We start from the raw sequence: 14,840 nt of genomic DNA, 5'->3' as shown, positions 1-14,840 counted from the left end.
GGGCTGCACTTGGAGACAGTTGGAAGTTGCAGCAACTGGTAGGGTTCTGGTTATGAAAATGCTGCACTGCTTGGCAGTGAGCTGCTAGGCCCGATTCAAGATGTTAATACTAGTGTACAAAATCCTAAATGGCTTGGGCCCAATAGCAATATAGTTTGCCTTCCGCAATACATATTAACCACCTCATATCTTACGGTGCTGCTGCTGGTTGCTGTTACTCTCTGGAATTTGTAAATCTGTTTTTATCATTGTTGGCCCTTGCCAATCAGTTCCAAAAGTTACATTTTGTGATTCAACAACATTTCTCTTTAACTGTGATCTACCTACCAAAGGAAAGCACTTTTATTCCTCAAGTGAATCTGAAGAAGAAGAGGAGGCACACAAGAAATTCAACATTAAGATTAAGCCCTTGCAGTCTAAAGATGTTCTTAAGAGTGCGGCAACCGTTGATGAACTGAAAGCCTCTATAGGCAACATTGCACTTTCACCATCTCTAGTGGTAAGCAAAACTCTTTTTTTAATATGGTGATTGATTAGATTTTCAAAAATTAATTTTGCTTAGCTTTCTTGTTATATTTGTTCCTTGTATTAGCATTTTTATTATAACAAATCTTGGTTTTATCACACAATGGCAAGGCTTTTCAGAAACTATTTTTGGTTCGGGATGTGTTGAAAAATGTGTTCTGCATGTCAACAGGTTGCTTTTTTAAGTATATTGCTGAACTGCACTAGCAACTTTCTGTGCATGCCAAGTACATTTCAGTAAGCCTAATGTTTCTCATATCAGTGAATGGCACGGCTATTTTGATCCATGCCAAAAGAAAAAACATTTGCAGCACTATAACAAAAAATAAGACATTACTAATTACAGATGACTTTACTTGTTAAAAATAGGGTCACATTTTTGTAGGTACACGCCCACAAGCCAGATAGCCATATATTGATTCTGTGAGCTCAGGAGAGGTCCTTGATCTTTTTTTAGGGGAAGTAGGACCCCCCCCCCCTATGCTTTATGCTGAGCCACCCTCTGAGACTTGAAAGCCAGCCATTAGGTATGCTTAAAGGTGTAAAGCTGTAATTTGGCAACGTAAGATTCCATGTAAAGTCAGAATCGAATTTATTGGAAATAGTCTGGATTGTTATGTCATAAGGGGCAGCAGAGAATGAATGAAGATGGTATTGTTTTGCCCCTTGGAGAAGGAGAAGACATGGCAAGTAGTTCTGTGATACGATCTGGAGGATTCCCCCACCCCCAACAGAATACAAGGCTGCAATTTGAAAGGAAAGACTGGCACAGAGGGAGAGGTACTTTTTAAGCACTTTCCCCACATGCTATTTCCATCTGAAAATTTTGCACACAAGCAGGACTTGCACTCCTGTAACACTTTCCGGGGAGAAAGCCCCACGGAACACAGGGAGACCTCATTAAGCATGCATAGGATTACACTGTAAAATGTTTTAAATGTATAAGTGTAGATATGAAGTGTGAACACAACGAAAGTGTTTGTGATAAAGAGAACAGAGCCGTGGTAAGCTACTAGTCCTTGTGTATCCAATGACAGCAAGTAAGAAAAAATGTGTTTTGAATAATTTATTGAAGTGAAATAAAAAAGAGGTTGCCAGCCATGAGAGAGAGCCTGGAGATAAAGGCTTTGGAGGACCTTCTCCCTTGTGGAAATTACTTGTACAGTATCCATTTCCCACTGGAGATTCCAGAACTCATAGGAAAGCAAAGGAGCAGGGATGGCGACTGAACCCTTTCAGGGCAAGCGGCAGTTTATATATTCAGTGTGGGCTTTATCTCTTCAAAGTCTTATCTGACTTGTCTTTGCCTTGAAGCTTTGCAAAAAAATCTTACTCACTCAAACTGCTCAGATTTGGGGGGGGGGGGGTTGTAGGCTCCCTTGTTAAGGAGGTTAGGCAACAATGCCTTTTAAAAAATGTGTTATGTGTGGGGCCATAGTCCAGTAGTATTGCTTGTGAGTTTTGAGGACTGTGGAATAAAAAAATGTGAAAGTAAAATCTCAGAAGTCGCTGTTTTGTGTGCTTGTACATGAAACCATACGCTTTCTCTAAAATTTTACTCTAAATCCAAAGTAGCCAATGTGTTATTGGACTACGATTCCCATCTGCCCCATAGCCAATGGTCAGGAATGATGGGAGCTCTATTCTAACAACATCTAGAGGATGTCAGATTAGCTACCTCTGCTTCTATCATCTGGAAATTTTAATCTAAAGTGAGGACAAGCATATATGACAGCTGAATCAAATCTATATAATTTTGTTCAATTTAGAGAGCATGTTTGGGGGGGAGGGGAAGAGGATGGATTATCTTTTCCTGCTAAAACAGGTTTTCTTATTTTGATAAATGATTTTGCATTTAGGGCCAGGGGCCTGGCATTGTTGAGTAAAACAGACTTATCACATACACAAGCTGATAAATACATTGCAATACTTTCTCTCAAAGCTTTTGTATAACCTTGTCACTGGAGGCGCTGCTGAACACACAGCACCTGCGGAAGGCTGAATTTTGTAGCTTGCTAGGGAAAACCCACTTAGGTTGAGAGTGCTGCAAAGATCAACTTATTTTTGGAAAATGGGATGCTGCTTTAGTGACAAGAAATGCTAGAGAATACCCTTGGATCACTTCTAACTCCTTAGTTTTGTTTTCTATCCAGTCTACCACTGTTCTAAAAATCAAGGGTAGACTGCTGACAGAGGGGCACACAAACAAAACGTAAATGTAAGACTTACTTACATGCTACTAATTCATACCTAAATTGCAAATATCTCATTTTCCCCCTTGCAAGGAACCCAGGGTTTTATAGTTATGTGAGGTGAACAGTGCTTCAGGACTTTTCAGTACCCTCACAGAAGTACTAATCCTGACATTCTTGGGAGAAAGCCATGACAGAATATATCCTGGCAACAGAAAAACTGTAGAACGCCCCTAACTGATCCCTAGTCACAGCTAAGACTAACTTATATCTATAATTAATTGCTGTTCTAAGTAATAGTGTTCTGTGGGTACATAATTGCTTAAAAGCTTTTCAGTTTACAATAGAACAAAATGAATTATCATTAGCTGTTTTTAATTTGCAATCAAATAAAGTTTTCCAATGTTGATTGACTTTTAGCAATTGCATTTTCATCTGATACTTAAGTTTTAATAATATGGAACTAGCTACATAATAGGAAATAGGTGTCAATGTCAACTTTTGTTTATTTATTTGTTGGTCTCTACCCTGTAAACCAAAGCAAAAAAACCCTGAAGTTGTACTAAATTAAACTACATAACGTGTTTTAACAATACTGCTGGGATCACATTTATGTTGTTTTTAAATTTGCTATTGCATTCTGTTTTTTGCTTATGTGCTGTGGCGGTTGGTCTTTATTCTAGCAAGTGAGCTTTGCAGTCATTATGCAGTCACCAGGCTGTTGCAGCTGGGCTTGGAGGCAAGACAACAGTGCATTATATTGTTGTATATGGAAGCCAGGTTCAAGAGTTGATTTGTGACACTCATTTCCTGGGCTGTGGAAGATGTGGGAACAGTAAATCAGAATGATGGCTTTGTTGCACTGCAGAAAATGCAGCTTCCTGATCTACTGATGCTGTACGTCTTAAGGAAGCTTGGCATGTAAAGCAGTAATGCTCTTTAGGGAGAGCAGGATGCTAATAAGAATAACTGAACTAAATTGCTCTATAACTACACTCTTTGAATAAGGACAGAATATATACCAAGCAAATTGCATTGCTTTACATTCTTTTCTAAGACAGCAGCACTTCATGCTGTTATATTTGAAAGCAGTAAATTAAGTAAGATATTTGGGGTGTTTAATTCAAAAGACTGTACTCTGTTTCATCAATAGAAGTGATGCCTTGTTTTCTAACACAACACTTTTTCCACTATAGTTGGATTCCATCTAATGTGTGAAAGCATTGTATATTTGTTTTCCACATCCTATTATTGGCTAAACGGTAAATGCCAGCATCCTCATAAAGTCTTTATATTTCATCCATAAGGCACCTAGGGTGGTATATAGAGGACATGGCCTTTAAGCTTTTATAAGAGGCGGAGGACTGTGTGCTTGAGGATTTCCATTAGCTAAGAAGAGATGAGGTAGGAGCAAAGACGATGATGTGGGGCAGTTACTTTAGTTACTCAATTATTGTACCTGATAAGGATGAAGTAGGGTTTCACTGTCCCTCTTGCACCCTCTTTTGGTTTCCTTTCTTCCAATCTATCCTGTCATCCTGTTCTCTAGGCCTAGAATACCTTCTGTTTGACATTTTTATTCAGCGAAGCCAAGTTAGCCTGGCCTTACATTCATTCCACCTGATTCTCCTTAGCCTAGATCCTCAGAGGTATTCTAACAAGGCAGAACAAGCATGGTGGGGGCATCATCATGGCAGACTCTACCCCAACTTTCACATGTTCATTTAGAGGTACTAAAGTGAGCCTGGTGCACATGGCATTTGTGCATGTGTACGGACCTCTTTATATGACCGGGAATCCTTCAAAGGCCGGGTTTCGGATTGTGTAGAGACATCAGTAAGCACATAAACTTACTTCAGATGTTGAAACATGTTAGAGGTGGAGACTCCCAGCACAGTGTTGGCATCTCCCACTCCCAGATAAATTGCACTATTCAATTATATGTGACGGTAGCACCTATGTTCTTTTCATGGCACATGAAAAGAACATAGGTGCTAGGTAATGGGAAGTAAAGCTAGGGATGGGATGGTCTTTCCCTGTAACTTACATCTCCGCAGTTAATTTCTCTTGGCACTTTGTCTGCTCCTGAGTCACTTCTAGCATTGGAGCCAGGAAAGAAGAAAAGTGGATGGAGCAGTGAGGCACAAGACAAGCAGCAGGGAGGGTTCACCTTCACCGATAGGGCTTTTCTTTTTCTCTTCTTTTTTAGTGTGTTTCTTTTTTTCTTTTCTTTTTTTGATATATCGTTACTTCTTCCTCCATGTCAATTAAGCTAATAGACTTAGCAGTGCTTTGCTCTGCCCTGTAACCTGCTTTAGCCAATGGCCATCTGCTCAAACACCGAAGCATAAAACAGGATTGAGGCACTTGGGAGCGAGTAGCATTTGCTGGATATTGCAGTGTCTCAAAATAAATAGAATAAGGAGGACAACCAGGAGTCCAGATAAGAGACAAATGAGAAGTTGTTATCAGAAATAAACCAAACCTCTTTTGGAATACGAATTGCATATTCTTTAGAGGATCCCATAAGGTGTTAAGTACCTTCAGGGAGGCACCTGCTGTAGAGCTGGAAAGCAGAATTTATTTCCTTATATAGGAGGGACTTCTGTGCACTTAACAGACTGGCTTTACCTGCCAAGCCTCCAGGTGGTGCTTGGTTGGAGCTCCTAAGAGCCGAAATGGTTCCTGCTTCCTTTGGGGTGGGAGGTGGTAGAAATCCCTTTATTCCTTTGGTTGCTGCCTCCAGGTATCCCCTCCCCCTTCCTACTAACACATCCTAGGCTTGGCAGTTGGGTTGTGGCTCCAAGGGTGAGGGCAGCAATCTGAGTTGGGTAGGTGTGTACCAGAATCTCTTGATGCTGATGGATGATGGGCAGAAGGAGGCTGGGTGCTCCACATGATCTACCATGGGGCACTGCTTCTGCATCCCTGACCCATAAGGTATGTGGCTGTGTGTGGAACCCATCACAGAACTCTTTCTCATAGAACTTTCTTGCATGGCCATAGCAAGCATGCATGCTTAATGGAGCAGCACATTGGAGGATTGAGGTAGCAAAGAGAATACTTCCTGAGGTCTATGGCACGGGGTGGAAGGGCAGGTCCCAGGGTCAGTCTTAGGACAAGAGGAAATAGGAGCTTCAGGGACCACTCTGGTTCCTCCTCTAGAAGCTCTTCCAGGGCTTCTTGTACTTCCCACAAGCCTGCATCCATGGGTTCCAAAGAGGCACCTCCTCTCTTTGGTGGGGGAGGGATGACAACCCCCAAAAGAAGCAAGCCAACACATTCCCCTCATTGGCTATGATACTGCCACTGCACAAAGCTAAGCCAGCATGTTCCCATTGACCCTGGGTTTCATTCCTAGCCAGGCCACACAGCTATATGAGGCCGGGTCTGAATCCCCAAATACAGGAAGTGGCAGAGGGGGGAAGACTTTTGGAGTAAGACAGAAAGCAGCCTACCCTGCTGTTTCCTTTGGAAGTTTTCCTGGTGCTTTTGGTGAATGCCACAGAAGCCACCCAGAAGGGAGCAAGACTCGCCTTCCCACAGGGTCCTCCATGGGCGTAGTCAGGATTTATGTTAGCAGGGGCAGGCTTCATGCTGGGGGGTGTGTGTGTGTGCAGAACCTCAGTTAAGTATTTTTATTGATTTACTTGATCTAGAGGGGTAGCTGTCCCCCTTAGCCACGCCCATGGGGTCCTCCTTAGGCATTGCACCTGCCTGAGGCTTTGAAGACAGAGTGGGTAAACCCAACTAAGGGCAAGCTTAGGCTGGCAAACAAGCTGCATTTCCTCCCCAAGAAAGCAGTGGAGCTGTTGTATGTGCCTGTTCATTTATTATGTCAGCTCCTAAACTGGGGAACGCCCAGACGAGGAGGCTTTTCTTATGTGACCTTTTCCCAGGTCAGGATGGTCCAGGTAAAGGAGGTTTTTGAGGAATATTTCTTTGTTTATTCAGCTCCCCAATCACTTCCAGTCTTGTTCTGGGGAGTATGGAAAGGCCATAATTTTGCTCTGTTTGCTAGCTGCAGAGGAGGTGCCCAGCCTCCCAAATAACCTTCAGCATCCTCTGAGAACAGCAGTCCACAGTAAGAACTTGTTTTTTCACAACAAGAACCTGTCTTGTGAATCTTGCTTTATTCCATTCCTTAAGTAGATGGCAAACAAATAGTTTTTGATTGAAACTGAGGCTTAGGGAGAGGTTTCTTCTGTAGTGTTTGATGGAAGAACTACTCAGAGCCTTCTGTTGAGTTGTAATTGGTCTCTTATTGGATTACAAAAGGAAGCTCATTATTCTAAATGTATAACCCACAAGTTTTCTACTCATTTAAATAGGGTGGGGGTGATAGTACTAGCCTGCTTAGGCAGAAGAGAATGCATGTATCTTCAGTTACTTAGTGGATCACATCTATCATCCCTATTTTCTGGAAATGGTTTATTTTATTATCCTTATTAGCAAAGTAAATCTGATAATGGAAGCCAGGATAATGATTGGCATTTTCCTGACTACTTCTGTTCTCAAGATAACTGCCAGAATGATGTCTCAAATAACTGCCAGAAGAATGTAGCAGTATTTGGCTGTATACAAAGCACCTGTAACATCACCATCATAACAGTAATATAACATTGAAAGTTTGTTTTCAAGTCAAATAGCTTTTCACGAAAGTAAGAAGCAAAAATTGTTGCAAATGCCTATTGTGGAGAAAATAAAAACAAGTCCACACTTTTTGGAAGGGTACAGCTTTTAAAGTCCATCAGGATACTCAGTTTACTGCCGTATACATATTTTAATGGAAAATTGATTGTGGGGTATGAAAATATCGTTTCTCTTTATTTGGTGTACCAGCAATGTGTAACTGGGCATTTACAATGTAAGACTGCAATTGTATGCACTCTTATTTGGGGGGTAAATGTCATTTATCTCAGTGGAACATATTTCTGAGTGAGTATGCATAAGCTGGGATCAGACTGCACTTACATTACTGATTTACACTTCTATATGAGTATTTACTCTATTTTGTATATGATAACCTTTTAGGCATTTCAGAATTTGTTAGTTTGCTTGTAATGCAATCCTAAGCATACTTCCCATTTTACTACTGAGCAGACCTGCTTGGACAGGAGACTGGGATATGCCATTTCATAGAGAGTGATATTCTATGCATAAATGCTTATGTTTTTAGAAAATGCTTATTTTCCCTCCCTTTTCTCCATTTGTTAATGCATTCTATAGAGGAAAAGTCCGGTAAGAAATTATCTATCCCGTTTTCTTTCTTTGTATCTATCATTTTAATGGATTATTTGCATTAGCAATATTCACTTTATTTATCTTTTTTAAAAAACAGTCTATAAAACCAAGAATATAAAATGCAAAATCTTATTATTTACAGGTACTGGTAATTTTCCATTTGGCTTTCTTTATGAGTGGTGGCTTATCCCATTCAATTCATACTGCACATAAATATATGTAATGGTATGAAGCTTTAAATCTTAACAATGCTGGAATAAATGGGGACTTTGCAAATTTCCACAAGTAAAGTATGAACCTCTGTAACTCTACTTCTGGTTTCTTGACTGTTCATAAAATCATTCAGCCATAGTATTTTGTGACCTATTATCATCACCATTATTATTTATTAAATTTGTATACTACTCTTCAGCTGAAGATCCAGTGCTGGATTTCACTGCATTAATTTCTCCAAGTTTTTTAGACAACATAAAGACTGCTGTACAGTCTGGTTCAACCAGACATCCAGGACTTTGCTATATTGATATGCTAATTTGACTCCTTCCCTAAATTATGGAGACATAAAAAGGGGGTTAGCACTTCCACCACTAAATTCATGTGTAAGCTTTTATATCCACAGTAGTTTTCTTTCACTTTCATTGGGCTTATGACATCTGTACCCATCCTGCCAAGGAATACATGTTGCATATTTATGAGAATTAGACCTATTTGGTTTACTCTGCTTTGTGGTGGAAGTTAGAGCAAAAGCACAAATGCAGCAACAACCTGCACTGGCATGAAGAGAATAGCATGACAGGCACTTTCATCTTATCTGTAGACTCATCATGACGGAACTATTTCCTGCAATAATGTGCACACTTTCCGCAGTTCAACTAGCTACTACACGCATGTGTAAACAGGTTTTCACTTAGCTACCCCTTCCCGATACAACAGTTGCAGCTGAGGGCATGTAGCCCTCTTTAAAAAGCTGAAATCTGCTGATAGGCTGTTTGGCAGTAAGAACAGAATTCAGTCCCCTTGGCCAGCAGCTGATCAGTGAATCTTAGCTTTGTTTAAAAGGCTATGTGTGCACGGTCTCAGCTGCTTCATGTGATGTTCTGTAGGATCAGATCAGGGCTGGCCCACCCATGAGGAGACTCCCTCATGGGCGCCCCACTAGCAGAGAACCAGCAGTGGCAGTTTCTGGCTAGATCTCATGTGCTTTACAAGATCCTGCCAGAGCTCGCCACTGCTTCTCAGGTGCTGCCACCTGAGAGGATTTTGTGGGGTGGCAGGTGGGTGGCATGGCATGACTCTTTTGTCTCAGGCAGTGAAGTGGGGCCTCTCTGCCCCTGGATCAGATCCATGATCTGCTTTTGTACAAATATAAAGTCAGGAAAATTGTGTCTGTTTGGTGGGCTGAGACCAAACTTTGAAAAAGAAATGTTGATGAAATGTGAGGCTAAATTAGTGGCATACTAGATATTTGCAGATTCCTTTCCCCAGCCTTAAATGTCACAGATAAGTAGAAGTGGCAAGCAGTTGCTTACTGGAAAGAATGAAAGGAAAATATGTATTGACAAATTCTTGGCTAGTGTGTATTGGCATTGTTCCACTGAAGTTACTGAAACTGTGTGAGATCATGAGCACAGTAGTATCCAAGCTATAGCCAAAAATAGCTCAACTCTCTCCAGAGAGCACTGCTGCTTCAGTTATATTTATTTATTTTAGAGGTTTACATACCACCAGTAAACAAAGTATCTAAGCGCTGAAGACAAAACACCCATAAAAGAGCATAAATGCTATCAATTACTTGGCATTTCCTGGTTAGTTTGATTTGCATTGCAGTATGATTCCAAACTGATCCTTGTGCATCTTCAGCTCTGTTGTTTTTATAATCTCATCTAAATCTATAACCAAGAGCATTTATGCACTCATGTTCAACAAGTGTCTCACCTATATTCCTTTATTTGGACAGTCATAAATACATTATTACCCATTTTGGTACGGGGGAACTAAGAAGGATGGCTTGCCTAATCTCTCTTTGCATCTTGTGTACTTTTGTATGCCACAGCATTTCCTGTTTTTATAAGAATTAATGTGATCATTCTTCGGAAAACTCATGACGTGTGTGCCTGTTTGTCTGTATTTCTCTACTAATTTCTTGCTGCAAATAAGCCAATACAGTAGAACTCTAATTTGCCCATTTATTTTTTAACAAGGATTTACTAGAGAGATATGAGAAAGGGACCTTGAGGGCAGATTAAAATTTGCTAGGTTTCTTAACAATCGATGTCTCACCCTTCCATACCTATGGCATGTCTTCCTTTAGTTAGGTTTATGGGGTATCAATGGGTCGAACTACAAACGACAAGGTAGATCTGTGATTGGATAATCTTTTTTGTTTTAAAAACTTAAGAGCAGTGACAAAGAGCCCCTCAGCAGCTCTGAGTTGAGGGAGTATTTAACCCTTTCCTCCTGGTCAGTTCCAGAATTTGGAGTGCTGTGTGCAGGCTGCCATTCTAGGTTCCATCCTATCAGAGTATCTAAGCGGGGCAGCCCCTTTGGTATTGCTGCAATAGGCCTCAAGGAGCCTCAAAGTTAACCATTTGTTTCCAAAATTTCTGCAGACATCTACAGTATATAGCTTACTCATTAAAAGGACATCAGATAGGGTCGGGGTCTTCATGAGACAGGGGGAATCTGGGGAAATTGTTTTCTTAATGTGTGAAGCTAGAGGAAGATCTCAACATCCAAAGTCCTTTTTTTATTATTGATCTGTCACTCTCTGACTAGGTACCTTTCTCTCTTCTTTTTTGCTGATAACAGAGGCGCAGCCCGGTAAGACGACTTTTCGCATTAAATCAGTAGCAGGAACGACTGGGAGTGTTTGTCATCTGGGTTTAATTTAAATTAGTTTTGTGAACTGCAAGTACAGCAAATTGATCTAACTTAAAAGTAATTGGGTGAAAATTACTGTTCTTTCAGGGGTGTGTGGCTATCTGTAGCAGCCTTTTTCTGTTATAGAAATACTGAATGGAACCATACTGGCACTGCTACAGATTCCACGTAATACCTGTTCCACATTTGTAAAAAAAAATCCATTGTTTTGTGTGGCAGCACCTCCTCTTTGGAACTCCCTGCCTATTGCGATCAAGCAAGTGCCTTCACTGTACTCTTTTCAGTGCCTGCTAAAAACATTCCTGTTTAGACAAACCTACTCCTAGATACTTAGAAAGCTGAGGTAATTTTAATCTGTTTTAGTATTTAAACTTGTGTATATTTTAAAGTAGGGTTGTGAATTTTCTTGATTTTATTGTTTATCTTTTTTTTAAAAAAAACAGTCAAGCAATTTCTAAATTTTATTAAATAAATCAAATATTGCTTAGGAATTCTTTAATGTCTTTAAAGAGTAGTGCCACTCTTGAAACTGTCCTACACAGAAACTGTCCTTCTTGGAGTAATGGATAATTTTTGGATTACTTCATTTTGAATAAAGCAGTCTGCCAACTCTCATGATTGTTCAGAAAATTTTCAAACCAATTTCCGCATAGAACAAGGAAGCAACCATGCTAACTGAATTGAACTATTGCCAAGATGAACTTCCCTGGTTGATTTTCTTTTTCTTTTGTTTTTGAGGTTCTGACCAGATTTTTTTCACACTTGCTATTCCAGAATACGAATACATCCATATACGTCCTGCAATGTATTCTATTGATGTGATATGACACCTATTTAACAAAAATGTGCAAAAAAATAGCTTGGTCTTACAGCTTACTATTGGCTTCAAAAGAGAGAATTTGATGGAACATTATTTGTTTAATTGGCACATGTTAACATCAGATATCTCATAGGCCGATAATATGCCTAGCATATCCATTAGAATATGTTTCTGAGGACTGACTACAGAATGGAAATCTTGGCAAGAATCAGCTAGTGACATGTTTGGCTAGGATCCAATTCTCTCTCACCAGACTTCTGCCTACAGTGCTAACAATAATTTTGTTGTCCTTAATAACTCACTTCCTTGAACTTTGGTGTTACTGTCTCTTCCTGTAGCATAGAAGTATTCTTAGTGGAGATATTATTACAAAGCGTGATTTGAAAGGAAAAGTTTTTGCAAGAATTTGCCTTGAAAAACTGTTTTCTTTGACAATACATGCATTTTGCAGAAACATTGTGCGAGTGAAGGATGGATGATGGTGGCAGAGATATGAGGATTAGTGACTGACTGACATTAAATTTGCCATATCTTCCCTGTTGCTATGGCAAATACTGTTGTCAGCTGTTCTGATACCTTTTGCATATTCAGACATTGTTTCCCACCTGCCTCCTACTTTCTGAAGTTTTATCTCCTTCCCCCTGTCCCCACCAATTGTTTCTTTATATCTTCTGGAATATTAAAGCCTGCTTGGAAACATGTTTGATTTCAGTCCAAAGCCAGTGATCAAGTGTGTGAGACTTAAGTATGAGTGCATTAACAGTAAATAAATTACTTGTCAAGCTCTCTGGATTTGTTTGGCACATCGTTGCAATTCCAAAATGTATGATCACTTTTTGTTTGTTTGTCTTGATTCAAACACCTGAAATTCTCAGGCAGTGCATTTGTAACAGCTAATCAAATATTCTATTTGCCTATATCTGGTATATGTGTGTGAATGAATCTGCACTGGGGTACAAACGTACAAAACGAAGAATGTGAATCCAAGTTAATGTATATTTTATTTTAGCAGTGTTAATGCCTAATTCTGTTTTCTTTCTTTTCAACTAAGGCAAGCTGCCATTTATTGTACATGTCTAAAAGTATAATCCTATAGTCCTAAACTGTAGTTTTTGCTTTTAATTGTAGGGTTCAATTAAAAGGAATTTATCTAGTAAGTATATCTATTTATTGAATTTTGTTGGGACACAATATATCTCAGGAAGTTGGATATATTTAGAATCATCAAGATTACATAATTTTACATCTTAATTTTCAAACTCTAGAATCATTGCAACAACTAATTTTTAAGAGACTAAAGTCTATATATTGTTAATGGGATAGTCCTCAAAATGGAGTATTTGCAATTGGCTGAATGCACAAACCAGTTCAACAGGGCCTAAAATTACAAGATGTTCGTAATCTGGAATAGTGAAGGGTATGGCTGAAATGGGATTTTCTAAAGCTTTTCCATAAAATTTGGCCTCATTAAAATAGGTTAATGGCAAGTCATGGAGTCAGTTTATTATCTCACAACAAATGCATTATATGTTTTTAAGGTAGCAAATGAATAATATTTTTAGCAAGTTATGTTCTGTTAAGAGACACCCACCATGGGTAATGTGAGGGGAGCAATTTGAAGCTGGAAGGGCATGCAGGGTCACGTTGACATGAATTATGAAAACTGGTTCAAATTATTCTGGAGAGGGACAACATAGTTAAGCTAGTACTATATAAGTACTAAAACTAGTGAGAAATGGACTAGCAGAAGGAACGCCGTGATGGTGCTGACATTATCAAATAGTTATGTGAACAAGTTTTCTAGAAGACACTATGAGAAAATTACCTTAAAATGGTGTCTTATGTGCCAGGTGAAGAGATAGCAAGGCCCAGGCGTTCAACACCTACTCCAGAGCTTCTAAGGTTAGTATAAATGTTAAACTACATTTAAAAAAAACCTCATTCAAGTCATGGATGGTGTGGAATCCTTGTACCCAAATGATGTACGTGCTCTTGTTCTGGCTTACCAAGTCCTATCTGTCAAGTCTGTGCACACCTCATTATAGGAAAAGGCAGTCCCTTTTTCCCTCTGCATGGAATGTAGCCTACTGAACAAAGATAAGTCACATCAATTGCTCCACCCACTTTTTGCCTCTGGCCCTGCCCACCGCTGCAATGCGGCCCTCAACTGCTTTCCTTTGAGGAAACGCTGCCTTGAACTGAAAATGGTTCCCCACCCCTACTGTAAAAAAAAAAATCAAAATCAACTCTGCCTGTCACCTCTGCTGAATAAAAGATCCTTTCGCGTAATTATCATTCAGCATCTGTGTTGTGCTGCAGCAAAAAAGCCCCGGAAGATCCTGCAGTACTAGCGCCACTATTTGGTCCACCTCTGGAGTCTGCATTTGAAGAAGAGAAGTTAGAAGGTAGGTGTTGCCAGTTAACTTTATCAATGTACCTTTATATGTCTGACATGACGTTTTGTTTAATTCGTTTTACATCTTTATTTCATATGCCCGGGTTCTCTGAAGAGGGGTGGGCTACAAACTCAGTGAATCACATAAATAAATATAAACTGTTGTTGAACGCAAATGAGTCTGTGAGTATGTATGTGTGCACTTGGTGAAATCTGCCATAAGTTAAAAAGGAGAAAGAAGTGTTTAGCAATTTCTAGGCAACCACATGATGTTAATTCCTAGACAAGAAGCAACTAATATTTGTCCAGTGTTTGCTTTTCTGCCCTGTGGGGTAGTTGGTGCTAAGGGGATCTTGTCCCAAGTCTAAGTGTAGGGTTCAGCTAACACCCCTTACAGTCCACTTGTTACTTTCCACCAGTGCTTCCTAGCCTTTCCCAATCCTGGCCTTAGTCAAGAGCAAGCTGGGTTGCTGATTCCTATTATATGTGACCCAGAAAAAACATGGGATCAGGCCATCCGAGGTGAGAATGTGGCCGAATACTTCCTTTCCTCACTCATGAATCTGAATGAAAATCTCTTGTGTTGATTCTAACTCAGCACGGAATTAGGGGAATGCTTGTGGTAATTTAGGTGTCACTGTAAAGCTTTTGTGTTTTGCATATGACAGCTCCAACCATGTTGCTTTTATTGGGAGAAATCCTGATACCAGAAAAGCAGTTAACTTCCTCATTGGCTAGAGGCACCAGGAGGCCATTGATCTCTGTATCTCTCTCTCTCTCTCTC

At 39.9% G+C, this 14,840-nt stretch overlaps 1 protein-coding gene across 20 annotated transcripts in view; it reads left to right on the top strand.

Annotated features, from left to right (window-relative positions):
* The window catches only part of SGIP1 (SH3GL interacting endocytic adaptor 1), a 137,472-nt gene that overhangs the window by 71,396 nt on the left and 51,236 nt on the right, over positions 1 to 14,840 (top strand). For all 20 annotated transcript variants that reach the window (XM_077928616.1, XM_077928612.1, XM_077928615.1 and 17 more), the window contains 4 exons: positions 324 to 499; positions 12,790 to 12,814; positions 13,512 to 13,563; positions 13,981 to 14,066. In XM_077928616.1, coding sequence (XP_077784742.1) covers positions 324 to 499; positions 12,790 to 12,814; positions 13,512 to 13,563; positions 13,981 to 14,066 — 339 coding nt within the window. The remainder of the gene's footprint in view (positions 1 to 323; positions 500 to 12,789; positions 12,815 to 13,511; positions 13,564 to 13,980; positions 14,067 to 14,840) is intronic.

This window comes from Podarcis muralis, chromosome 5 (assembly GCF_964188315.1).
Source record: "Podarcis muralis chromosome 5, rPodMur119.hap1.1, whole genome shotgun sequence".
Lineage (NCBI taxonomy): Eukaryota > Metazoa > Chordata > Lepidosauria > Squamata > Lacertidae > Podarcis > Podarcis muralis.
The sequence above is the reverse complement of the archived record's forward strand: the minus strand, read 5'-3'. Positions and strand labels throughout refer to the sequence as shown.